Here is a 27,902-nt window from a genome sequence, read left to right as displayed (position 1 = left end):
CCACACCTGCTCCCCATTCACACCTGAGACCTTGTAACACTAATGAGTCACATGACACTGGGGAGGGAAAATGGCTAATTTGGACATTTTCACTTAGAGGTGTACTCACTTTTGTTGCCAGCGGTTTAGACATTAATGGCTGTGTGTTGAGTTATTTTGAGGGGACAGCAAATTTACACTGTTATACAAGCTGCACACTCACTACTTTACATTGTAGCAAAGTATCATTTCTTTAGTGTTGTCACATGAAAAGATAGAAAAAAATATTTACAAAAATGTGAGGGGTGGATTCACTTCTGTGAGATACTGTATGTTTATCAATATATATATATATATATATATATATATATATACACTGTATGTACACTATATTGCCAAAAGTATTGGGACACCTGCCTTAACACACACATGAACTTTAATGGCAACCCAGTCTTAGTCCGTAGATTTCAATATTGAGTTGGCCCACCCTTTGCAGCTTTAACCCTTTTGAGAAGGCCGTCCACAAGGTTTAGGAGGGTGTCTATGGGAATGTTTTACCATTCTTCCAGAAGCGCATTTGTGAGGTCAGGCACTGATGTTGGACGAGAAGGCCTGGCTCACAGTCTCCACTCTAATTCATCATAAAGGTGTTCTATGGGTTCCTCCACCCCAAACTCCCTCATCCATGTCTTTATGGACCTTGCTTTGTGCACTGGTGTGCAGTCATTTTGGAACAGGAAGGGGCCATCTTCAAACTGTTCCTACTAAGTTGGGAGCATGAAATTGTCCAAAATGTCTTGGTATGCTGACGCCTTAAGAGTTCCCTTCATTGGAACTAAGGGGCCATCCCAACCCCTCAAAACCAGCCCCATACCATAATCCCCCCTCCAGCAAACTTTACACTTGGCACAATGCAGTCAGGCAAGTACTGTTCTCCTGACAACCACCAAAGCCAGACAGGTCCATCAGATTACCAGACAGAGAAGTGTGATTTGTCACTCCAGAGAACAGGTCTCCACTGCTCTAGAGTCCAGTGACAGTGTTCAACGCTTTGCATTACACTTGGTGATGTAAAGCTTGGATGCAGCTGCTCAACCATGGAAACCCATTCCATGAAACTCTCTACACACTGTTGTTCTAATCTGAAGGCCACATGAAGTTTGGAGGTCATTAGCTATTGACTCTGCAGACAGTTGTCGACTTCTGCGCATTGGCGCTTCAGCATGTGCTGACCCTACTTTGTCATTTTTCGTGGCTGAGTTGCCTTCTTAGAAGAGTTGAAGCTGTAATAGCTGCAAAGGGTGGGCCTACTCAATATTGAACACTACGGAGTAAGACTGGGATGCCTTTAACGTTCATGTGCATGTCAAGGCAGGCGTCTCAAAAATTTTGGCCGTATATATACAGTTGTGTTCAAAATAATAGCAGTGTGTTGAAAAAAGTGAATAAAGCTCAAAATCCTTCTAATAGCTTTTATTTCCATACACACAAATGCATTGGGAACACTACACATTCTATTCCAAATCAAAACATGAAGAAAAATATATCAAATTTGTGTTGTTCCTCTAAAAAATTGAAGAAAAGTGAATATTAGACTCTTCAAAAAAATAGCAGTGTTTGTATTCTTCTTTACAAACTCAAACATTCACTATATAAACTGAAAAATGTTTGAAGATTTTGCTTTCCTTTGAATCACTTAATGAATATTTGGTTGTATAAGAACTGTTTCTGAGAACTGCTGTACATCTGTGTTGCATGGAGTCAACCAACTTCTGGCCCCTGTGAACAGGTATTCCAGCCCAGGGTGATTGAACTACATTCCACAGTTCTTCTCTATTTCTTGGTTTTGCCTCAGAAACTGCATTTTTGATGTCACCCCACAAGTTTTCTATTGGATTAAGATCCGGGGATTGGGCTGGCCACTCCATAACGTCAATCTTGTTGGTCTGGAACCAAGATGTTGCATGTTTACTGGTGTGTTTGGGGTCGTTGTCTTGTTGGAACACCCATTTCAAGGGCATTTCCTCTTCTGCATAAGGCAGCATGACCTCTTCAAGTATTCTGATGTATTCAAACTGATCCATGATCCCTGGTATGCGATAAATAGGCCCAACACCGTAGTATGAGAAACATCCCCATATCATGATGCTTGCACCACCATGCTTCACTGTCTTCACAGTGTACTGTGGCTTGAATTCAGTGTTTGGGGGTCGTCTGACAAACTGTCTCCGGCCACTAGACCCAAAAAGAACAATCTTACTTTCATCAGTCCACAAAATGTTGCACCATTTCTCTTTAGGCCAGTCAATGTGCTCTTTTTCAAATTGTAACCTCTTCAGCACATGTCTTTTTTTCAACAGTGGGACTTTGCGGGGGCTTCTTGCTGATAGCTTGGCTTCACATAGGCGTCTTCTAATTGTAACAGTACTCACCGGGAACTTTACACCTTCTTTGATCTTCCTGGAGCTGATTGTTGGCTGAGTCCTTGCCATTTTGGCTATTCTTCTATCCATTCGAATGGTAGTTTTTGGCTTTCTTCCACGTCTTTCAGGTTTTGGTTGCCATTTTAAAGCATTTGCAATCATTTTAGCTGAGCAGCCTATCATTTTCTGCACTTCTTTATATGTTTTCCCCTCTCCAATCAACTTTTTAATCAAGGTACGCTGTTCTTCTGAACAATGTCTGGAACGACCCATTTTCCTCAGAATTTCAGAGAGAAATGCACTGTAACCAGCATGTACAACATTTGCTGCCTTCCTTCCTTAAATAAGGGCAATAATTGCCACCTGTTTTTCAAAGAATGAGTGACCTCACTAATAGAACTCCACACTGCTATTATTTTGAACATGCCCCTTTCAATTAGTGATTCAATTACACAGAATCAGCAGCATGCATGTCATGACTGTTGGATTTCTATGACTCTACTACACCTGCTAGTAAATTATTTGCCATGTAGAAATATCATTTCTACCAAAAACAGTGATTGATCAGGTTAGTGATGTCTGACTGCTATTATTTTGAACACAGCTGTGTGTGTGTATGTATGTATGTATATATATATATATATATATATATATATATATATATATACAGTTGCAAGAAAAAGTATGTGAACCCATTGAGATTACGTGGAGTTTTGCATGAATTGGGCATAAAATGTGCTCTGAACGTCATCAACGTCACAACAATAGAAGAACACAGTCTGCTGAACATAATACTACACAAACATTAGATGTTGCCATGGTTTAATTGCACATAACATGTAAACATTCACAGTGCAGGGAGGAAAAAGTATGTGAGGCCCTAGCTTAATGACTTCTCCCAGAGCTAATTGGAGCCAGGAGTGAGCCAACCTTGACTCCAATCAGTGTGATGATATTGGATGTGTTGCTGACAGCTGTCCTGCCCTTAAAAAACACACACCTGTTTTGGGTTTACTGGTTTCAAGAAGCACTGTCTGATGTGAACCATGCCTCGCAGAAAAAAGAGCTCTCACAAGACCTACGATCAAGAATTGTTGACTTGCATGAAGCTGGAAAGGGTTACAAAAGTATGTCCAAAAACCTTGATGTTCATGTGTCCACGGTAAGACAGACTGTCTACAAATGGAGAAAGTTTAGCACTGTTGCTACTCTCCCTAGGCGTGGTCGTCCTGTAAAAATGACTGCAAGAGCACAGCGTAGAATGCTGCATGAGGTATAGAAGAATCCCAGAGTGTCAGCAAAAGACCTACAGAAATCTCTGGCACATGCTAACATTTTTGTTGACACATCTACAATAAGGAAAACATTAAACAAGAATGGAGTACATGGGAGGACACCACGGAGGAAGCCATTGCTGTCCAAAAAGAATATTGCAGCACATTTGAAGTTTGCAAAAGAGCACCTGGATGTTCCACAGCACTACTGGCAAAATATACTGTGGACAGATGAAACCAAGATTGAGTTGTTTGGGAAGAACACACAATACTGTGTGGAGAAAAAAAGGCACAGCACACCAACATCAAAACCTCATCCCCACTGTAAAACATGGTGGAGGGAGCATCATGGTTTGGGGCTGCTTTGCTGCCTCAGGGCCTGGACGGATTGTTGTCATTGATGGGAAAATGAATTCCAGAGTTTATCAAGACATTTTGCAGGAACACGTACGACCATCTGTCCGCCAACTGAAGCTCCGCAGAGGATGGCTGATGCAACAGGACAATGACCCAAAGCATACAAGTAATTCAACAAAACAATGGCTGCAACAGCACAGAATACGCCTTCTTGAGTGGCCCAGTCAGAGTCCTGACCTCAACCCGATTGAAATGCTGTGGTATGACCTTAAGAGAGCGATTCACACCAGACATCCCAAGAATATTGCTACACTGAAACAGCTTTGTGAAGAGGAGTGGTCCAAAATTACTCCAGATCGTTGTGAAGGTCTGATCTGCAACTACAGGAAACGTTTGGTTGAGGTTATTGCTGCCAAAGGAGGGTCAACCAGTTATTAAGTCCAAAGGTTCACATACTTTTTCCTCCCTGCACTGTGAATGTTTACATGTTATGTGCAATTAACCCATGGCAACATCTAATGTTTGTGTAGTATTATGTTCAGCAGACTGTGTTCTTCTATTGTTGTGACTTAGATGACGTTCAGAGCACATTTTATGCCCAATTCATGCAAAACTCCACGTAATACCAAGGGGTTCACATACTTTTTCTTGCAACTGTATATATATATATATATATGTGTGTGTGTGTGTGTGTGTGTGTGTGTGTGTGTGTATATATTATATATATATATATATAAAATTAATGCAAGTTCATCTCTTTTCTTTAGGTTTGACATGCTTTTGCTGCTGATGCACTGTTTTCTCTTCCAATCACTCTTCTTGCAGAAACTCTTCGCCCGGTGTGTCTGCCGAGGACTCATCAGGAATTTGAGGCCAAAGGAAACTGCTGGATTAGTGGCTGGGGACACGTGAGCGAGGGTGGTGAGGAGCCAGAGGGGCTCAACGTGTGTGGCTGGGCTCCTGTGTATGGCTAATTGTCTGCTGTAATATCTTGATGCACACTTTATGATTGTCTTCCATCAGTGATAACATATAGGCCCCAACAATATCATCCTGAAACACAGCTATTATGCCAAGCCATGGCTGGCTGGAAATGGGAGGTCAAGAGTGGCTTATAGTTTCTTTCTGTCCTGTGATACCCAGGTCAGCTGTCTCCAGTCCTACGAGAGGCCAAGGTCCATCTGATCAGCAGAAACATCTGTAATCAGTCATCTCATTATCCTGGAATGATCAGCGAGAGAATGTTATGTGCTGGCTATCTGGATGGAAAAGTAGATTCCTGTCAGGTATACTTTCATGTACACACATAACCACATTCCATTATCATTTAAAAAATACATATACCCCCATTGAGAGGTGGACATAGCAACTGTGTAGACTGTATAGCTTCACAAGGACCCATGTATACCAGATGTAGGTTGTTTAGGCGTGGGGACCCTTCCCACTGTCACATAGCCCTGGGTGCTGTTGTATAGAACAGTTGCAAAGTAGGAACATTCTTCATAATGCACCAATTTTTCACTTTTTTTATTTTATCCAAGTGGTGTTGGACAGTGAGCACCAACTTCACTTCCTGCCTGACCACCGCTGAGATATACAAAAATGTTCTCATCTTTTTGTGACTCCATTTAGACTGGAAAGATGTTCACTGTCTAACATATAATGCATATAATAAGCTGTGAGAGGGTTCAGAATGCGAAGGCTAGTCTTCATCAGCATTTATCTACCTGTCTGCCCATGAACCTACCTATATACAGTGAATAGGTGTTTGTACTTGAGCAGTAGTTGAATGGAGCACAAAAACTGGTCTCCAACAGAAGCCTTTGGGTGGCTATCTCACCCACTGCCCTACTTCTGTTCCATGGTGTCTCCATGCCAACCGGATGCAGATATTATGATTTTAGCACGTAGGCAACATTTCCACCTACACCCAAATCACAGCTATGAAATGGGAACTTGTTGTTTCTGAGCTTCATATGTCATTCATGATCAAAGATGAATGAATAATAGAAAATGCAGTTCACCTGTAACTCAGGGGTGTTGACTCAATTATCTGTTCTGGCAGGTAAATATTCACATTGCCCAGTGTAATGGTAAGTGGGTAAAAAGAGAACCAAATGACCACTTAGAAGATCACTACTGAAGCGAGTGCTGAGTGGCCCCCAAACAGGAAGGGCACTTTAAGGGATTGCATCATAACTACTCTTATAAGGAAGTACTATACATTTTTGTAGAATAGCACCCCTAAAAAGGAAGTATAATTCTAAAAGGCCACTGAAGTTATGAGGGGTAGTGATTAAAAGTAAGAAACCTATTGGTTCTTCTGGAACACTTGATGTCATCTTGGATAGTAAACCCATGATGTTACCTGAGTGCATGTTTCCTGTTTGGGGACCAATAGAGGATTGGTGAGTGGTCCATGCCAACATGAAGTGAGTCATCCGCATTGGTCAGGAAGTTCTGATTTGACCTGCTTCTTTCTAGTCATAATGAAGCAATGATGGTAGCGGGTACAGACACATCATGGATGATTCTTCTTTTTTTATTATTTATTTATTTCAGGTACTTATATAGCGCCATCAATTTACACAGCGCTTTACATATATCTTGTACATTCACATCAGTCCCTAACTCTCAAGTGGCATACAATCTAAGGTCCCTAACTCACATCCATACACACACATACTAGGGACAATTTAGACAGGATCCAATTAACCTACCAGCATGTCTTTGGAGTGTGGAAGGAAACCGGAGTACCCGGAGGAAACCCACGCAGGCAGAGGAAGAACATGCAAACACCAGGCAGGAGGTGCCATGGCTGGGATTTGAACCAACGACCCTAGTGCTGCCAGGCAGAAGTGCTAACCATTTAGCCACTGTGCTGCTTTTATAAAATTTTTATTACAATACATAAAACAGCCATATAACTTTTGTCATAACAAATACATCTATTTTTACCTCATTTCCATCCCCTCTAAAGCCTTCCCTCCCAACATACTTACCCCGTCCAGTTGTTTCTTATCATCTCTTTCCCCTCCTGTTTACTGACCTGTGTCTGCAACCCTATTTGCTAAGAGCTAGTTAACCACTTTGAACAATTTGATACTCCGACTCTACTAACAGGGCACTCCTCATTTTCAGATATTTTTCAGATGTTTTAAATTCATACCACCTACTCCATTCTATTCTAAATTTTTCACCATATGGCGTAGCTCCTCCATCCTATTAATATAATCAACTCTATCAGTCCAGTCCCTCATTGTGGGAGGGTCCTGAACCTGCCAAAATGTAAGGATTAAACTTTTTGCCGCACTAATCAGATGGTATAATATGCTATTTTTATATTGTTTCACATTCTTCTGAATCCCATTTATAAAACACAAAATAATTCTGGTGCCGAGTTTAGAAAAACAGCTAATCTACACAGCAACAACCAGGAGTGATCTTATTAAAGTATGTGGAAGCCTCTTCTCAGTAATGTACCACCAACAGCAGGTTTTCCTGCGACATGACCCTATGGAGGGTATTTACTAAATCTTGAGAGTACAAAATCTGGTGCAACTACCCAATTAGTTTCCAGGTTTTATTGTCAAAGCTTAATTGAACAAGCTGAAGTTAGAAGCTGGCTAGCTACCATCCATAGCCCCATCAGATTTTACAATCTCAAGTTTTAGTAAATAACCCCCACGAGCCTATGTGACATGACCCATGAGACCAAATTATTAATCAAAATAAAAAAACATTTAGGTTTTTAAGATCTGACTGGCTCAATCATTGGAAACTGCAGGAAAGTTTTGGGTGAGATCAGAGTCAAACTATTAACATATCAGCATGATAACTAGAGCTACAGTAATGTTTGTCAATGGAACAATCAATTGGACTTTGAAACTTGGCAAATCTTCAATTAGTATTTAATTGGTTTTCTTATCATTGCATTCTTCTATTTATTGATTATAACTTATGTTCCTTATAATTCAGAAAAGGCTTTTGCAATGTCGAAAGTAAATAGAGGTCTGATTTTCTCACTCATATTTTGAAGGAATTAATGCAGGAGGGCTTCTTCAAAATACTGAGGTTGAGAAATATCTGCACTACAAGGGGTCAGAGGGTCTTCAGCTGGATCAGTAGCTCTCAGTGGCAGCAGTTTAGCACATGTGTCTCTTCATGCAGAGGGTCACAGAGCTGGATAAGGTAAGCATGATCCACAAGGGGTTACTTTAGCATAAGGGATTAGTTTATGGGTTAGGTTAGTGTTAAAAACTAAGCTAAGCCCCATAGCTTTAGATCCTAACAACTTCCTGCCTGTAGGATGTCATATGATGTCCTAGACCAGAAGTGGAGATATCTGGATGATGCCTGCAGCTACAGGCATCATCCAGATATCTTTCTTTTCAGTCTGCAATTCCCTATTGTGTCAACGCCATCTTATTGGCTGATTAGCCGCTGGATGGCTTTTGTAGGCAATGGGAGGAAACGTTCCCCCCCCCCCCCCAGCACTGTCAACTGGTGCCTCTCCAGGCTCTACCATGTGATTGGGGAGCCTGGGATTCGATCTAGCGGCGAAGGGGGGTTACCACAGAGCTGGCCAAGAACCAGACAGTGTTCGCACCACACATGTGAGGTTTTGCCGCAAATGTTATAGTAGAAACGATAATTCTAGCGCTATACCCAGGGGCGGACTGACAACTCATGGGGCCCCCGGGCAATAGGGGATCATGGGGTTCCTGTGTCCTTGCCCAAACTCAAAAAAGCCTATGAAAAAGGTACCAGGGGCATCTCATGGGGCCCCCTACTGACCCCGGGCCCTCGGGCAGTGCCCGAGTTTCCAAATGGTCAGTCCGCCCCTGGCTATACCTCCTATGTAACTCTAAACTGGTAATGTGTAAACATTTTTAAAGTGTTGCCTATGGAGATTTTTAAGTATACCGTAGATTGGACGAGCAATTTTAAAGCGTGACATATTGGGTATCTTTTTACTCTGTGTAACATCATATTTTATATTTTACCCAAGAATTGGGTTACATATTGTTTTTTTTTTTTTGTATTAAAATTCATTAAAGTGTATTTTTTCACAAATAAATTGCTTTTGAAAAATGCAAATACAGTGTGACATAAAAAATTGCAACAACCATCTTTTTATTCTCTAGGGTCTCTGCTAAAAAATATACCTGTAATGTTTGTGGGTTCTGAGTAATTTTCTAGCAAAACAAAAAGATTTTTACATGTAGGAGAGAAATGCCAGAATTGACCTGGGTTTGAATTTGTTAAGATCAAAGTTGGACTCCAGGTACAAAAATTTAATTTAAAAAAATATTCCCTGATAGTCACAAAATATATAAATCCACTTTTGCAAACACAGAGCTTACCTTCTAAAAGTAGTAGTGATATGATCACTCTTCTGTGCAGAGAGCAGAGCTGTAGGAGGGACCCAGCAGGCCCCATCCACTACAGCCAACTACAGGAGTTGGCAGAGACAAGATCAGTCACCCTGCAGAAGGAGAGAGCAGCAGTGACTGGTCTTTGCAAGAAGCTCCCGCACAAAGGTAACCTTTCACACTGGATTACAAGATTAGATGACAGTGATAAAACCTATTCCAACAATGTTTCAGGGCTACACAGGATCCCTTTATCAAGTTGAACCCTTTATCGAAAGGATTCTCATCTTTACTTTTGAGATGGTAACCTCCATACATTTTTGAGGCTTGGCCTGGAATGCTGCCTATTTTTGTTCTTTGAGCTAAGATACAGTATCACAATTAGCCGTTCACTCCTATAGAGTGGTGTTTTTGGTCTGGTGCTAGGTAGATTTGTCTACAGCAGTGGTCTCCAAACTGTGGCCCAGGGTTCAGATGCGGCCCTTTGCTTGCCTTTCTCTGGCCCTTGGGTCACTGGCATCCCACTGACACCAACAGTGGGTCACTAGTATTTCCACTGACGCTCAGGGGCGTATTTGGCATGAGGATTACAAGGAATTTGCCTTGGGTGGCATTTTTCAGGGGGGCAGCGTCGCCCCCCCCTGGAAAAGGGGACAATGGTTTTTCTGGGCACCAGGACTGGATGGTGAGTCTCTCTCCTTCTCTGGAAGAGGGGTTTGTGGTGGTGTACAGCGGTCGCAGGTGGGGGGGACTGGTGGGTGGTGGTCAGGCTGAGGCTGGTGCCTGGGGTGTAATCCCTTCTCCTCCAGTGTGATGAGGCTGCTGGTGGGTGCTGGTCTGTGCCTCGCCCTGGCCGCCCTCTCCCCTCCTGGCAGTGCAGCGATCATTGTTATGGGACGGACTCCTGGAGACACCGGGACACAGGAAGCTGGGGGGGAACAATCGGGGGACACATGTACACCATGTAGCAGCACTTCCCCCTCTGGGGGGAAAAATCATGGACCACCTGGGGAGGAAGGCCGCTGTCCAGAGGAGTCTCAAGGGTGGGGGAAGTGTCACACTGGAAATACCAGCACCAGAAGATCCCCTCCACCCACCCGTACATGGACATGGACAGCCACTGCACCCTCTGCGTCACCAGGAAAGTGGGGGGGCAGATTTTTTTTGGTGTTGCCTAGGGCAGCACAAAATATAAATACTCATTTTTGACGCCCACAGTGGAACACTATTCCTCCCATTCCCACTATATCTTTCGCTGACACCAATAATTCTTGCCACTTACACTAATGACGGAGCATTATTTCTCCCACTGATACCAACAATGCGGTATTATTCCTCCCATTTCCACTATTTCTTTCACTGACAACAATTATGGGGGCTTTATTCCTCCCAGTGATACCAACGATGGGGCACTTATTCATCCCACTGATGCCAATGATGAGCCAATATTCCTTCCACTGACACCAACGATGGGGTACAATTACTGCCAATATTGGGGCACTATTCCTTCCAATGAAGCAAACAATGGGGCACTATTCTTTCCCCTAGTACCAAAGATGGGCAGTATTCCTATAACTGACACCAGGACATTTTCTACTTCCATTGGCCCCCAAAAGTCTGGTAGACAGTCAACTGACCCTTTGGTTATAAAGTTTGGAGACCAGTGGTCTACAGGACTACAAAGCTGAAATCTTACTTCTTCTCTGCTTCATCCCAAACTAGGAGAAACATTTGGTTGGAGTAAGGCTTTAAGAAACATGCAAGGGCCGTTACACTTTTGTTGAGGGCACACTGCCAGTCTAGAAGTGGATGACTTACCTTTGCTCTCATCGATTTCCTCTACTTATCTCTGCTGGTACTGACGTCTTTCACATCTGCAATGACCTGGTGTGTTTTGATTCCTCCGAGAAAGTCTTAAGGCCTAATCAATATAATGGCTATATAGTCTGCTGATAAAAAAAAAAATGCATTATCTTAAAATTATAGTAAACACATACTGGGGGTGATTTACTAAAACGGCTGAGTGCAAATCTGGAGCAGCTATGCATGGTAGCCAATCAGCTTCTAACCTCAGCTTGTTCAATTAGGCTTTGGCAATAAAACCTGGAAGCTGATTGGATTCTATGCAGAAGTGAGCCTACTTTTGCACTTTCCAGATTTAGTAAATAAACACCATAGTCATGTGGGCTGCACCAACAGGAAAAAGGAGGAAATGAACAGCTTAGAAGGGAACTTATGCTGGAGCATGCTCAGTAGATGTGGCAATGTCCGGTCTATACTTCCTCAGGCTGCAGTGGTGACACAGACAAGGAGAATACAGCAGGGGAATACAATGCAGAATACAGCAAACAAATCCCATAGTGAGTGAGTAGGAACTGCATGTAATACAGCATGTACTGACAGTTTTTAATGATATGGGTTTAATGACACTTTAAAAGAGTTTAACCACTTCTATACTGGATGCTTTCACTCCTTTCCTGCCCAGGCCAATTTTCAGCTTTTAGCACTGTCACATTTTGAATGACCATTGTGCGATCATGCAACACTGTACCCATATGAAATGTTAAAAAAAATTTTGAGACAGATAGAGTTTTCTTTTGGTGGTATTTTGGTGGCATTTAATCACCACTGAGGTTTTTTTTTACTAAACAAATGAGAAAGTCCAAAAATTAAAAAAAAACTCTTTTTTTGCTTCTGTTATAAAATTTTGCAATTAAGTAAATTTTGTTCTTCACTGATGTGCGTGGCACTGATGAGGCAGCACTGATAAGCTGCACTGATGGGCACAGCTGATCACATGGTAAAGGACCGATGTGATTAGCCCTTTACCACGATCTGTGATCAGCTGTGTCCACAGGACAGAGCAGTCACAGAGCACGCCGATGCGCACCCCAGAGAGTGCACACAAGGTGTGTTCTGGGAGGATGTCCATAGACAAGAGACCCATTAAACTTTTGTTGAGGGCCCCTCACCAGTCTAGAAGTGAAATGATTTACCTTTGTTCTCACTGATTCCTCTATCAACCTCCGCTGACGTCTTTTACATTTACAGTGGAGTGTTTTGATTCCTTCGCGAAAGTCAAATTACCATAAAGGCTAATCAATATAATGGCTATATAATCTGCTGATAATGAAACAGATTATCTTAACTGCTGTCACTAACTATAAATAATTATAAATTTATTGTTTCAGGACTGTTACATAGTAAATATTTGAATTTGCAGTTATTGCTGATGAATATGATTTTCTGATAGCTGAGTGGAGCAGGCCATGAAAGAGGGTGGAAACTGGCAAATTATTTTTTTTTAAAGATGACCCAATGCAAAAGAATCTGTTTGCTTCTTTTCAACCAATATTCAGAAGGTTATTTTAGTTTAGTTGTGTTATTAATTAAAAATAGTGGTATGTACTTTTACATGCAACTAGTATTAGTACCTGAATCTGCCTTTATATTAGCCTCCTGTCATCTTTTGCACAGCAGCACTCAGATGGGAGTAAAGAGGGACAAACTAGGAGCCAGTCAGGATTTGCAGCATATACATGAGCTGACAGGGATCATGCTGATAGAAGAAAGCACAGTGAGGAGAGCTGATAATATATTAGCGTTTTGTCACTCTTCTAGTGTCTAATAAGAAAGCTGTGGGTGAAGAGGTGACCCTTAACTCTGTTAGAGAAAGTGAGGTCGCCCTCCTGGGCCCATATACTGCAGAAATCCCACAGAGCCTGCAGAGATGTGCAAAAAACATAAAAGAAATGAAAATAGAGAACTCAAATGACAGGCCTAGATTTTCTCCGGCAAAAAAAAAAAACAGTGCACTTCCTGGTATGTGAGTGTGCCTAGGCACTCCTGTACATTACAGCCCCATAGCTGTATATGTGCAGTGTGGGATCTAAGGCATTGCCACCTCTGGCAGCTAGTCTGAGGAGAGCTGAAATGAGATTTGGTGATGTCACTACTGTGCTGCTCACTGTTCTCTTTGCTGGAGGATCTGACCACAGGAAGTAAAACCCTGCCTCTACTAAGCTGGCCACATCGACACAGACGCGGCACAGAACAAGGCTTAATAGGTCAGTAATGGGGAAACAATCAGCTGCATGAGACCTCGGGCAATACTAGCGACTAACTCTTTGCCCAATGCCTGCTTTTTTGGGGCACAGTTTCCAAAGCCTCTTTAGATGAAATAAAAAATACAGTAATCTATAGATAAGATATTTTTATTCTTGTTACCATACTGCAACGCAGAACAATGACATGGTACTCTCTTTAAAAAACAGGGAGACAGTGGAGGTCCTCTGGTCTGCCAGGAAGGAGGCCTGTGGTGGCAGGTTGGCATCGTCAGCTGGGGAGAAGGATGTGGTCGACCCAACCGCCCCGGAGTTTACACTAACCTCACTGTATTACTGGACTGGGTCTACCACCGCCTACAGGTGAGTGATCAGAAGAGTCCAGGAGGGGAGCTCTGCTACTCTAAAATACATTTTCTAATGCTCAGGGTCAACTTCTTATTAGTAACTTTCAGTATTTGCTCATCATTTTTAAAGTATTTAATGTTCCTCCTACATATTCGGCTGGTTGACACGTGTAATTCATTAATGGAGCCCCTATGCCTACAGAACAAAAAGGGCTTTTGTATTCACCCAAGCTCAACTGGAACTGCTAGTAACACACTGTGTACTTTACAACAACCTCAGAAAAAGAAACTGTACATATATATCTATAACTACCAAGAGGATGTCTCACTCATTGTGCAGTAAATTTTTAGAACTAAAAGTCACAGTTAAAAGCAAGTACCATACCTGAAAAATATCTAAACCCAAAAACAAAAATGTAATACATTCTAGTCCTCAGGGATAGTGGTTGCATTGGAAAAAGAACAATGTGAACAGATTGTTCACAGAAGAAAAGCGATTACATAAAAGACAAGACAATACACAAAAATGTAATCATATAATGCTTTTAATAGTAAAATTGCGGTATGAAACAATTTAATAAAGACTGCATGATAGCCATCACCTCAATCAATGACAATACAATACAACCTAAAAATAAAAAAGAGAGACATCATGGCTAAGCCAAATTGCAAATTATGCCGAATAGGCAACGACTAAATAGTCTTCTGCCAAGACAGCAAACACATCGGGGTGCACCACCCAGATAAATATATGTATAATAACCAGATAAACAGTTTCAGTGCTAAAGGACCAAGTAGAGATATTCTACTGGAATGGATATAGTCCGACTCTATCACAGGATGTAAATAATCACAAACCCAGATGTGGAAAAGGTCACTTGGTGGCAAAGTTCCTGGTAATAGATGCAGGCAAGAAGAGTCAGTATACACAAATGTGTGTCTAAATGACGACATAAAAAGGGCACTAGAATCAACCAGAATGTAACATGGCCTCCTCAGCTGGTCTCTGAAATGGATATGTGTGAAATGAATATGTCATTCAATGATGGTCATATAGAGAACCTCATAGGATTGATGAAAAGATATAGCATTAAAATATCCATGCTGTAGAGGACTGTGCGCCCCTCCATGGATATGCCTCCCCAAACCATCACTGATCCACCACCAAAATGGTCATGGTGAACGATGTTACAGGTAGCATAATGTTCTCCACGGCTTCTCCAGACTCTTTCATGTTTGTCAGATGTGCTCAGGGTGAACCTGCTCTCATCTGTGAAATGGCAAATGCCAATCGAGCTCTATGGTGCCAGGCAGTGAGCACAAGGCCCACTAGAGAATGTTGGGCCCTCAAGCCACCCTCATGAAGTCTGTTTCTGATTGGTCAGAGACATTCTAACCAGTGGTCTGCTGGAGGTCATTTTGTACTGCTCATCCTGTTCCTCCTTGCACAAAGGAGCAGATACCGGTCCTGCTGATGGGTTAAGAACCTTGTACGGCCCTGTCCAGCTCTCCTAGAGTAACTGCCTGTCTCCTGAAATCTCCTCCATGCTCTTGAGACTGTGCTGGGAGACACAGCAAACCTTCTGGCAATGGCACATATTGATGTGCCATCCTGGAGGAGTTGGACTGCCTGTGCAACCTCTGTAGGGTCCAGGTACAGCCTCATGCTACCAGTAGTGACCCTGACCCTAGCCAAATGCAAAACTAGTGAAAAACAGTCAGAAAAGATAAGTAGGGAAAACATGTCAATGGCTTCCATCTGTAAAACCATTCCTGTTTTCGGGGTCATCTCATGTCATTAATTAATTTCATTAACACCAAAGCAGTTCAAACTGATTAAGAACCCCCTCTGTTACTTAACTGACCAGATCAATATCCCAAATGTTTAATTGACTAAATGCTATACTCTGATTAAAAAGTGTTTCCTTAATTTTTTTTGAGAAGTATGTGTGTATGTATATGTGTATATATATATGTATATATATATATGTGTGTATATACAGTGGGGATCAAAAGTTTGGGCACCCCAGCTAAAAATTTGTATTAATGTGCATAAAGAAGCCAAGGAAAGATGGAAAAATCTCCAAAAGGCATCAAATTACAGATTAGACATTCTTATAATATGTCAACAAAAGTTAGATTTTATTTCCATCATTTACGCTTTCAAAATAACAGAAAACAAAAAAATGGCGTCTGCAAAAGTTTGGGCACCCTGCACAGTTAATATCTTGTACAGCCCCCTTTGGCAAGTATCACAGCTTGTAAACGCTTTTTGTAGCCAGCCAAGAGTCTTTCAATTCTTCTTTGAGGTATCTTTGCCCATTCTTCCTTACAAAAGTCTTCCAGTTCTTTGAGATTTCTGGGCTGTCTGTCACGCACTGCTCTTTTAAGGTCTATCCATAGATTTTCAATGATGTTGAGGTCAGGAGATTGTGAAGGCCATGGCAAAACCTTCAGTTTACGCCTCTTGATGTAATCCACTGTGGATTTCGAGGTGTGTTTAGGATCATTATCCATTTGTAGAAGCCATCCTCTCTTTAACTTCAGCTTTTTCACAGATGGCATCAAGTTGCCATCCAAAATTTGCTGAAATGTTATTGAATCCATTTTTCCTTCTACTCGTGAGATGTTCCCTGTGCCACTGGCTGCAACACAACCCCAAAGCATGATTGATCCAACCCCATGCTTAACAGTTGGACAGAGGTTCTTTTCATTAAATTCTGTGCCCCTTCTTCTCCAAACGTACCTTTGCTCATTCCGGCCAAAAAGTTCAATTTTAACCTCATCGGTCCACAGAACTTGTTTTCAAAATGCATCAGGCTTGTCTATATGTTCATTTGCAAAGTTCAAATGATGATTTTTGTGGTGAGGACGTAGAAGAGGTTTTCTTCTGATGACTCTTCCATGAAGACCATATTTGTACAAGTATCTCTTTATAGTGGAATAGTGTACCACAACTCCAGTGTCTGCCAGATCTTTCTGGAGGGATCGTGCAGTCAAACGTGGATTTTGAATTGTTTTTCTCACAATCCTGCGAGCTGTTCTGTCTGATATTTTTCTTGGTCTTCCAGATGTTGCTTTAACTTCCACTGTTCCTGATGACTGCCATTTCTTAATTACATTCCGAACAGAGGATATTGACATCTGAAAACGCTTTGCTATCTTCTTATAGCCTTCTCCAGCTTTGTGAGCGTCAACTATTTTCAGTTTCAGTTTTCTAGACAACTGCTTAGAAGAACCCATGGTGCTGATTGTTGGGGCAAGGTCAGATGAGTCTGGGCATTTAAAACCTTTGAGATTGACATCACCTGGTCTTCCCAGACGATGATTGAGAACAATCCATGACACTGGCAGGTCTCAGCTTGGCAAAGGGGGCAGTGCATGCTATAAATTCTGCAGGGTGCCCAAACTTTTGCAGACGCCATTTTTTTGTTTTCTGTTATTTTGAAAGTGTAAATGATGGAAATAAAATCTAACTTTTGTTGACATATTATAAGAATGTCTAATCTGTAATTTGATGCCTTTTGGAGATTTTTCCATCTTTCCTTGGCTTCTTTATGCACATTAATACAAATTTTTAGCTGGGGTGCCCAAACTTTCAATCCCCACTGTATATATATATATGTATATATGTGTGTGTGTGTGTGTGTGTGTGTGTATATATATATATATATATACACGAAGGGCGTTCAAGTCAAACCGGAACTTTTGAGCTTATATAATAAAAGAACAAATTTCAAAGAGTGGAAACTGCATTTATTTTTCAACATGCTCCCCTGCTACACTTATCTCAGCATTTAACTAATGCCTGGAAAGCTTAGGCAAACAAAGATTTGTCAGTACTTCTAAACCATCCTAGGACAGCTTGCTTCACTTCGTCATCATTGTGTTCACCGTTCCCACAGAAAGTTCCATCTCTTATGCAATTTCATGACAGGTTATGCATCAATTATCCAGGATTCGGTGTTCCACGCACTAAATGTTTAGGGGAATGACTGCTGTGGGCTTGGAACCACCATGGCTGGGATCATCACCGATGGATGTGTGACCATCTTTGAACCTTTACACCATCCAAATGTCTTACTGCGGCTGTGCGTCTCATCACCTTACTATGCTTGAAGTCTTTTGTAGATATCTGTGGGTTTTACGCCTTCACTCACAAGAAACTTCATCACCACACGCTGTTCTTTGCACGCATTTAACACTGTTGTCTGCCAACTTGATCAACGGTATCTGGACTGACCTGCGACATGTGCGCCGCCTATTAGTAATAGGACACACTTGCCACTTATTACTGTGTGTAGTATCACCACGCTAGCATCCCTTTTTATACCTGTAAAATTAATAGTCCCGGTTTGACTTGAATGCCCCTCGTATATACTGAGCATATATATATATATATATATATATATAAAAAGCCCCATAACTGCTAACACTCTCACCCTTTCTTCTCTGCAGACCGACAATGAGATTCCATGACAAGATGAGAGCTCATCAGGGGGAATAAATACTGTATATTTATGCTTTTATCTCTGTCTGCTTGCTCTTTTTTGCATTACATATTTTACAGATGTAGGCAATTGCTCGCCACTATGTAGAATACACACAGGTTCCTGCCCACAAAAGCTTACAATCTCCAATGTCCCTACATATACATGTACTAAAGTAGAACTATTTACCCGTAGACCAGGTTATTTATCTCCAGTGGTGAGTTTTTGAGAGACATAAGGTGGTCTATGCTTCCTTCTATAGAACCATAGAAGTGTTCAGTTTGGGTGGAGTAGGCTTATAAATTTGTTTTGAAGAAGTATCGGCGGTTATACTTGATTTTGTGAAAGATGATTATGTGAGCTAAACTAAGCTTCAATTGTTGATGTGGTGTTCTTAAAATATTGTTTGCTTGGATGTCATGCTGATTCATTGGTTTTAATGCTTCCTGAGTTATTAACTAGAATGAGTATGCAGATCTGGAGTTCTGACTTCACCCTGACTTTGCTTGCTGCATGCTTGTTTCAGGCCTGTAACTTAACAAGCATTGACACCAGAAACAGCAAGACAGCTAACGCTTTCAGATGGAGGTCAGCAATGATACATATGTACATACATACACTATATGGCTAAATGCTTGTGGACACCTCTCCAAATTATGATGTAGAGCAGCTTTCAGTGAATGCTACTGGTAAAGCTACAGCATACAAAAACACTTTTGACAGTTGTGCACTTCCAACCTTGTAGTAACAGTCTGGGGAAGGTTGTTTTCTGTTGCACCATGACTGTACCACTGTGTACAAAGCCAGCTCCATAAAACCATGGTTTTAGGTGGAGGAACTCAAGTGGCCTCCACAGAGCCATGATCTCAACACCTTTGGGATGAATTGGAATGCCTACTGTCAGCCCAGTCTTCTCTAACAACAGTACCTAACCTTCCTTTGATTGAATGGGCATAAATGCCCACAGACACACTCTAAAATCATGTGGAAAGCCTTCCCAGATGGGTGGAGACAGTTATCAGTGAAAAGTGGGGACCAACTCCATATGAATGCCCATGGTATTGAATGGGATGTCCAGCAAACTCATGCAGGCATGGTGGTCAGGTGTCCACAAGCTTTTGGCCATATACTGTGGGTATAGAAAAAAATCACCTCCCTTTAAAATAATCACATTTTGTTGCTTTGCAGCCTGAAATGAAGACAGACACAATTTGTGTTTTATCCAGCTGTATTTACTCAACTGGATAACATCCAATTGAAAGGTATAACACCAACATGTCAGAAAAAAAAAATAAAAACAACGTATCACTGTTGGAAAAATGATCACCCCCCCCTCCTAAAAATGACTTGTAAACTCAATCAGGTTTAGTTAGTCACCTTCTTAGTGGCACACAAAGCCATTAGACTTTCAACTGTGATCAGCTGTGGTCATTTTGATTAGCTCAGCATGAAAAGAGCTTTCTTGGAGCATTTCACTTCCTGGTAGTGCAACTGAAGTAAACAATCAACTATGGGTGGCAATGCACTGTCAAAATATCTCCGGGATAAAGTTGTGGATGGGCAGAAGTCAGGAGATGGATACAAAAAAAATTCATAGGCTTTATCAATGCCTGGAAGCACAGTAAAGTCTATTATTAAGAAGTGGAAGGTATATGGTACAATACAGATCCTCCCTGGATTAGGACGTTGCTCCAAACTGGATGAAAGAGCCAGGAGGAAACTGGTCAGAGAGGCTACCAAGAGGCCTACAGCAACTCTGAAGCAATTGCAGGAATTAATGAGAAAGAGTGGTCATTGTGTGCATGTGACAATAATATCACAAATTCTCCACAAATGTGACTTGTATGGGAGGGTTGCAAGAAAAAGCCACTCATCAAAAAAGGCTACATGCAGTCACCAGCTTTCCCAAAACTCACCTTGAAGATTCTGAGGCCACATCACTCCTACATTAAAGCATGGAGGTGGGAATATCCTGTTATAGGGGTTTCTCTGCAGCAGGGACTGGACTAGTCAGGATAGAAGAAAAATAAGGAAGGGGCAAAATACCATCAAATTCTTGAGGAAAATCTGATGCCCTCTGCCAGAAAGGGAGGCCCGGAGTAGAAGAAAGAAAGAAGACCTGAGCGAAGGGCCGGCATGACAAGGGTTAAAGAGGGTTGGGAGAGGACAGCCCCATTAGCTAAGAGGGGAGTCTAAATGGTTTTAAGGAGGGAGCAGGTGGAGCCACAAGGAGTGGTCTGACAGAGTGTGGCAGGGGGTCTTCAGTCAGAAGAGAGTTTTCACAAGACAAGGTTTCCCTCCCGCCTGCCCGTTTGTTTCATGGTTCGTTTTGGTGGTGGTTGTGCCAGTTGTTGCTGGGGGAAAACCGGCTGAGTGCAAGGTCCTCGTTGGTTACTGTGGGCACAAGAAAGGCACTTTGTAGGAACCCGTCCGAGGTATGGCTTCCAGTTGTTCTGGTGAAGGTATCTGCAGTGGTGCCTCCGAGTCGGTTCTGTTGCGGCTGGAGGCTTAGTTAAGGAGGACGCAGGTATTCATTTTCTTGATGCCTATTGGGACCTTGGAAAACGTATGTTATACTGTGTTTTTGTTATTTAAATGTTATTTAATAATGGTTCTAGTAAAAGGAAGTTTTGGGCCATTAACTCGTTTTTGTTGTCTGTGTGGTTACTTATTTAAAAGGGGGGTAGGTATTAGTCGAGGGGGACGGGAGCAAGCCATCTTTAGTCCCCTGGTCAAGTTGTCAATGGGAAGAAGGTTTACCTTCCAACAATGACCCAAAGAACACAGCAAAAATGTGACCACACAGTGGTTGAAGGAGAAAAAAGTGAAAAAAGGTGAATGTCCTTGCACGGCCTATTTAGAGCCCAGATGTAAACCCCATTAAAAACCCGTGGAATAACTTGGAGACTGCTGTCCACAAACAGTCATCATCAAATTTAACTGAACTTGAGCAGATTTACAAAGAAGAGTTGGCAAATATTGCAAAGTCTAGATGTGCAAAGTTAGTAGACATATCCCAACAGACTAAAGGCTGGAATTAAAGCAAAAGGTTGTTCAACAAAATACTGACACAAGGGGGTGATCCTGTTTCCAACTCCGTGATTCTGGGTTTGATATTTGTTATTTTTTCCGACATGTTGATGGTATATCTTTCACTTGTATTGTATAAGTTGTACAGCTGGATAAAACAAAAACTGTGTCTGTCTTCATTTCTGGCTGCAATACAACAAAATGGGATTATTTTAAAGGCAGGTGATTCTTTTCTATACCCCCTGTAGTTTATTTCACAACAAATCTCCTTTATCAATGCCTGAAAGTGGAATTCTGGTTAAAACTTTTATTGGATAATGTGTATATGGGTTGCATGGTCTATCAGATTTTTATAGCTGCCTGTGTCCCTGTTTGAAAAGCTTTCCTTCACAACCTGTCCTGGAGATACAACAGCAAGTGAAAAGAAATTTCAAGAAAGTGAAGAGAAATCCAAATCTTGCATTTGACAGTTGTCACCAGTTGCCGCCTCACTTCCTGTTCTGGTGGCAATTGTCAACAGTGGGAGAGGAAGTGAGTTTATAACTCACTGACTGACAGCAATTAAAATGTTAATAAACCCCCATGGAGAATATAAAATATAGCAGCATATTTTATATTTATGCTTGCTCTCAGTCCCCTTTTTGTGTGTAGTCTGTGTTTGCAGCATAATGAGCTTTTGCAGGTTCAGTGTAAATCATTTTTGCCTATAAAGGGGGCTTCTTTTCATTGGAGAGTCTCCTTGCAGGCCGAATGTAGCCACCCTGTCATGTGTGGGCTTTGCACCTCAACTGTACACTTCAACTATACCTCTGTTCAGAGATGTTGGAGAATATTCCTCCTGAACTGTAGACTCCTCTTCCTGTGGTCCCCTGGGGACGCTCAAGCCTAGGACCAACTTGTGTCTTCCTGACTAGTCCAGCTAGAGCTGTTCAAGTTCCAAAGCAGGGATAAAATATCCTAATTAAACAGGGCTGACTAGAGGGCCTCATATCCATGCCAACAGGGACCTAATGAGCCTCTATCTTGACATAGCCAGACTTGTTAACATCGCTATACCAGGCATCCAACTCACTCTTTCTTGTACAGGATTCTCCTTTGGGAGAACTCTAAACATAGAAATGTTAAAAATGTCCAGGTCAGAAAATGGTAAATTAGGTTGTCCTTTACTTAGTGAATATTTCTTCAATAATGCAAAATTACACATTTCCACAACAGGGTATACAAAAGCTCTCCTGGGAAGTAATTTTCATGGTGCAACATCATAATTACCAGAAGGATAACCTTAGTGCCCACATCTGTCTGTCAGAGATAAATTCTTCTGAGAGAAGTGGAAACCTTTCATGCTACATCAACTTTTCCACAAGGGAGCAGCTTCTTGAACTCCACAAATGGGAAGCTTTCCAAGACCTCTCTAGTACATGGTGGTGGTGCAGCACCCCTAGACAAAAAAATGTGTTTCTTTTTCTCTTCCAAGGACTACTCCACTCCCTTGACTCTTCCACATTGGATCTTATATACTACCTGGTAAACAGAAAGGATGGGCATAAAATGCTCCAAGTAAATTTCCCTCATAAAAATGACCTATACCTTGTTTACACGTCCATGCTTCTGGTTGGGTCTTTATCATTATGTGCCTCTCTGTTGTAGAAGAGTACAGTGCTTAGGGAATGCATGCCATTGTGACTGGTGTACAACGAACCCTCTCTACACCACCTAAACAGTGCACGTTACTTGACCAGAAGTTCAGGCAAAGCAAAGCAAAAAAGAACACATCATGGAGATCTTTCAAAGGGAAATGTAAGTGTTTTGGTGCAAAATGTTGGGAAAACATTTGTTTTACAGCTAGTTAAATGGAACTAGATGCAAAAAAGGAATTCACACTGATGGTTTAGTACTACTTTACCAAACTAGAGGGACTATGCCTTAACCACTCTAAAAGAAAACATTAATTTGTCTAATTTTACAATTTCCAAGAAATGAAGACTTCAGATCAATCCACCACTTGGCGTAGCCTGTCCCTCCCATTCCTCGAGCAATACGTTCTGAAGCAGTGAATGACTTAGCTGGTCACGTCTACCAGGAAGAATATGCTGAATCATGTTACATAGACAGAAAGAAAGAAACACATGAAGCTTTTTTTACACAGCTCAGACTGCTGCATGGAATGTCTACAGGGGGCCTCATGTAAGCAAGAAAAAAAAATATCTTTGCCGCTTAATGCCCAAAATAGTATTGTGTACTATAAAGCCACTACACAGATTTTATAATGAAAGGATAAGTGTGTTTTGAAAAGTCAGGTAGATGACCTTAGAAATTCACAGATAGCCATTGAACATATATGCCATAGTCTACTGTTGTTACCAACAGGAAACCTGCAAGAAATGTCATGCGACCATCTTTGAGGCGCATGTAGACATGAAGCAGCTTCATATAACCTGCAGGAAATCAGCATTATGGTGCAACCAAGGATGAAACAAAACTGAAAACAGGAATTAATTAAAAAATAGCACTTGTTTATGATACTTTGTGGGAGATGTACTAAATCTGGTGCAGCTGTGCATAGTAACCAATCAGCTTCTAACTTCAGCTTGTTCACTGACATAATTCGGCTGATTGAAAAAAGTTCATCTAGTTCAACCAATAAAAAGGAAAACAAAAATCTCTGACACTAAGGCTAGGTTCACATATGTGCGGGTGGTGCCGCTGCAGATACACACAAAAATCTGTGCAGCCGCACCACCCGCACAGAAGAATGCGGACTCGCGGGCGGGTGCCATTATTTCTAATGGCACGCCGCCCGCACTGGAAATCGCAAACGCACTGGAAACCGAAGTTCCCGTGCGGGCTGCAGTTTCCAAAGAAGTGCAGGGAATCTATTCAAATCAAAGGGCTCTCATGCCCACACAAAACGTGGCCCGCACGGTCGGATATATGTGAACCAGGGTTAAAACCTGGAAGCTGATTGGGTTTAGTGCAGAGCTGCACCAGATTCCATCTGCACCAGTTTTAGTAAATCTCCCCCAGTGTTTTAGCAAACTTCATATTTACCCTGCAATGTTTTGAAAGCTCAAAAGCAAAAATGTAGTTTATTGCAGCTTACCACTTTGGAGATACCCCTTAAAGTGCTTATGAAGTCTCAGGCCTGGCTTATACTAACGTGTTTTTTAGTGCTTTTTGCAGAAACATACTACTGTCTATTTAACACGGTTTCCTATGGGACACATTCACATCTATGCTTTTTTGAGCAGATGCATTTTTGGAAAGGGTCAGGGACTTTTTAAACGCAAAAAGATGAATTTTTGTTACAATAAAGTTCAATGGAAACACTGCTGAAACACATGCAGTGCGCGTTTTGCATTTTTATTCTGCCCGGCAACAAAAATATTTCACAAAAAAAAAAACACAAAACGTGGCAAAAATGTGCCCCCAGAGTGCTGCTTGCTCTGGGGGCACTAGGCAGGAGGGAGGGACCAAGAGCGCCGACAAAACCATTACACAGAGCAGGTAAGTATGACATGGGTTTTTTTTAATTGCTTTTAATAACACTTTAAAGTATTAAAACCCTGAAGCTGGCCATATATTATGTGATTTTGTTTCCTGACCCCCCTATATTGGTGGTCAGTGGAGAAATGTGCCTAAACTGGTGGTCAATGAAGAAATGGCTCCTACATTGGCGGTCATTGGAGAAATGCCTCCCTTATATTCAGGGCCGTCCTTAATCCGGTGCAATTGGGGCAGCTGTCCTGGGCCCAGTCATTATTGTAGGGCCCAAAGCAGCAGCCCCTTGAGCTCATGCTGTCCAGGATTGCTGTCGCCGGCAACGGATGGGGCAGTCCGCCACGTTTACCTCCTCTAGTCCTGGCTGCAGCCCTTTCAGGACAGAGTAATCTGTCCTCTGCCTCTCCCCACACTGCTTCAATTCCACTGGGGGAGCTGCTGTTGCTGTGCACGTGCAAGGAATCTGTGGCCATCTGCCTCCACACCCCCCTCTCCGAGGCCCTACTATGACAGTGTCCGACCAATCCCATCACCACACAGCAAGTGGCCCATGCCACCCTTTGACCACAATGACAAACAAGACTGGCACCGCTGTGGAGGAGGGGGGAGCCATACCGGAGTCAACTCAGGTGAGACTACATGCAGGGCACACCCCGGACGGGCACCTTATCCCCTACACTGCCGGGGGGAGCACAGTGTTCCTGCACAACTGTTACTGCACTCTGCATTTATTTACTATCCCAGGGGATTTCCATTCTAATGTCACCCGACAATAGGAGAGGCCCCTGGACTGGAGGTAGTTGTCTTTCTTTTGAGGGCCCCCTGGACTGGAGATAGTACTTTCTCTACGGAGGAGCCCTAAGCCTCTGAACTGGAGGTGGTAATCTCCCTATGGAGAGGCCCCTGGACTGGAAATAGAAGTCTCTCTATGTAGGGCCTCCATAGAGAGACTGCTACTTCCTGTCCAGGGACCCCTTATAAATAGATTGCCACCTGCAGTCCAGGGGCCCCTCCACTGGGAGATTGCCACGTTCAATCAAGGAGCCCTTCCACAGACAGATTACCATGTTAACCGCTAGCAACCAAGCAGTGAATGGTGATGATGTGCAGTAACCTCTAGCAACCAATCAGTGAGCAGTAATGATGTGCTGTAACCTCTAGCAACCAATCAGTGAGTGGTAAGGTTGTGCTGTAACCTCTATCAACCAATCAGTGACCAATAACGATGTCCAGTTGCCTCCAGCAACCAATTAATGAGCGGTAAGGTTGTGCAGTAACCTCTAGAAACCATTCAGTGAGTCGTAATGATGTGCTCCAACATCGGGTAGCCAATAGCCAATATTGCAAAAGGGGGGGGGGGGTTGAGGCACAAAATATGTTTGTCCAGGGGTCCAATCAATATTAAAGATGGCCCTGCTTATATTGGTGGTCAAAGATGTGAAAAAATGTTCCTAATTTGGTGGTCAGTGCAGAAATATCCCTTTACATTGGTGGGCTTTGTGATTGTCTAAGCAAAAGGATAACAAAACTCCTGAGAGAAACAAGCATACAAATCTAGGTCAGTGGTGGTCTGTGAAGAAATACCCCTGAATTGTGTACATTGGAGATTAGTGGAAAAATGCCCTCCCCCTTGTATTAGTGATCCGTGGAGAAATGCCCCCCTTACATTGGTGGTCCATGGAGAAATGCCCCCTTAAATTGGTGGACAATGCAGAAATGCCCTCTTGAATTGGTGATTAGTGTAGAGGTGGCCCCTTACATTGAATGTCAGTTGGAAATTCCCCCCTTACATTGAATATCAGTAGGCAATTGCCCCCTTACATTGGTAGTCAATGGAGGACAGAAATCATTCTGTCATTGCTCACTGTTCAAGGAACCCTTAGCAACCTCTGAAGGAACCCTGGTTGAGGAAGCCTGACCAATTATGATCCTAAACCCAGAAAGTAATAAATGAATGCTTCTGATATCAGAAGCGATAATTGAACGGGCTTGATCTCAACAAGGAAAAAGATTTTAAAACCAAGAATCTGCAGTTATTGAACGGCATCTTGAAGAGCTGGAAGGGCTAATCGTAGAGCGTCAACATTTGTTTTCAGGAATGCCTCTGGGCATAACAATGTCAATTGTGTACGTGTGTCACAACACCAACATGATGGAAGTTCCCTTTTCTCTGGCTTTTAACCTCCTGAGCAGCAAATTATGAAGCACTGTAATGTGTTTTTAGACACTGCCCTAGTTTATGGCCATTATTAATGGGAGTGTTGTTTAAACACATAAATGTTTCAGAGACTTAGAAGAGTAATATATATTTAAAATGATGCCAGTGCTATCGAGAAGGAGCCTGGCAGGACAGAAAAATGTGAACCCCAACTGAAGGCTAGTTTTTAAAAAATAACTTCGACTGGGACTGCAAAAAGTAAAAGTCAGCAGCTACAAGTACTGTAGCTGTTGACTTTTACAAAACAAGTGCTTTCCAGCCCAGGGTGTCCAGCATCATCGTATAATCTGAAATCTTCTGCACGGTTCTTGGTCCTGTGTCGCCATCTTGGATTCTGGAGCTGGCTGTGACTTCATGATCAGTCAAAGCTGGCTTCCCACACAATGCAAGATGGCAGCATCCAGTCTTGGGGCTTTTCGATGTCTACACATAGGAGACATTTACAGGTAAATGTCATGCATAAAATATGTTAATACAGATATAATCGTATGGGAAAACTTTTGTTAAAATTAAGGATGTCTTTAATCAATTCAATATCGGGCAATTTTACACCTTCCTGCCCAGGCCATTTTTAAGGTTTCAGCGCTCTCTCACTTTGAATGACAATTGCGCGGTCATACAACACTGTACCCAAACTAAAATTTTATCATTTTCTTCACACAACTAGAGCTTTCTTTTGGTGGTATTTAATCATCGCTAGGGTTTTTATTTTTTGCTAAATTAACAAAAAAAGACCGACAATTTTGAAAAAAACATGTTTTTCTTTGTTTCTGTTATAAAAGTTTGCAAATAAATAATTGTTCTTCATAAATTTAGGCCGAGATGTATTCTGCTACATGTCTTTGGT

General features: G+C 42.0%; 1 protein-coding gene across 1 annotated transcript in view; it reads left to right on the top strand.

Moving 5' to 3' along the window:
- Positions 1–18,348, top strand: part of LOC149452878 (transmembrane protease serine 3-like) — a 67,076-nt gene extending 48,728 nt beyond the window's left edge. The window contains exons 11-14 of the mRNA XM_089688866.1: positions 4,859–4,954; positions 5,177–5,319; positions 13,683–13,835; positions 18,278–18,348. Of these exons, the coding sequence (XP_089544992.1) occupies positions 4,859–4,954; positions 5,177–5,319; positions 13,683–13,835; positions 18,278–18,298 (413 nt within the window). The 3' untranslated portion in view covers positions 18,299–18,348. The remainder of the gene's footprint in view (positions 1–4,858; positions 4,955–5,176; positions 5,320–13,682; positions 13,836–18,277) is intronic.
- The last annotated feature ends 9,554 nt before the right edge of the window (positions 18,349–27,902 follow it).

Source organism: Staurois parvus, unplaced genomic scaffold (genome assembly GCF_062004578.1).
Source record: "Staurois parvus isolate SC_StPar_1 unplaced genomic scaffold, SC_StPar_1.0 ptg000457l, whole genome shotgun sequence".
NCBI classification, from domain to species: domain Eukaryota; kingdom Metazoa; phylum Chordata; class Amphibia; order Anura; family Ranidae; genus Staurois; species Staurois parvus.
This window is presented reverse-complemented; position numbering and strand designations above follow the sequence as displayed.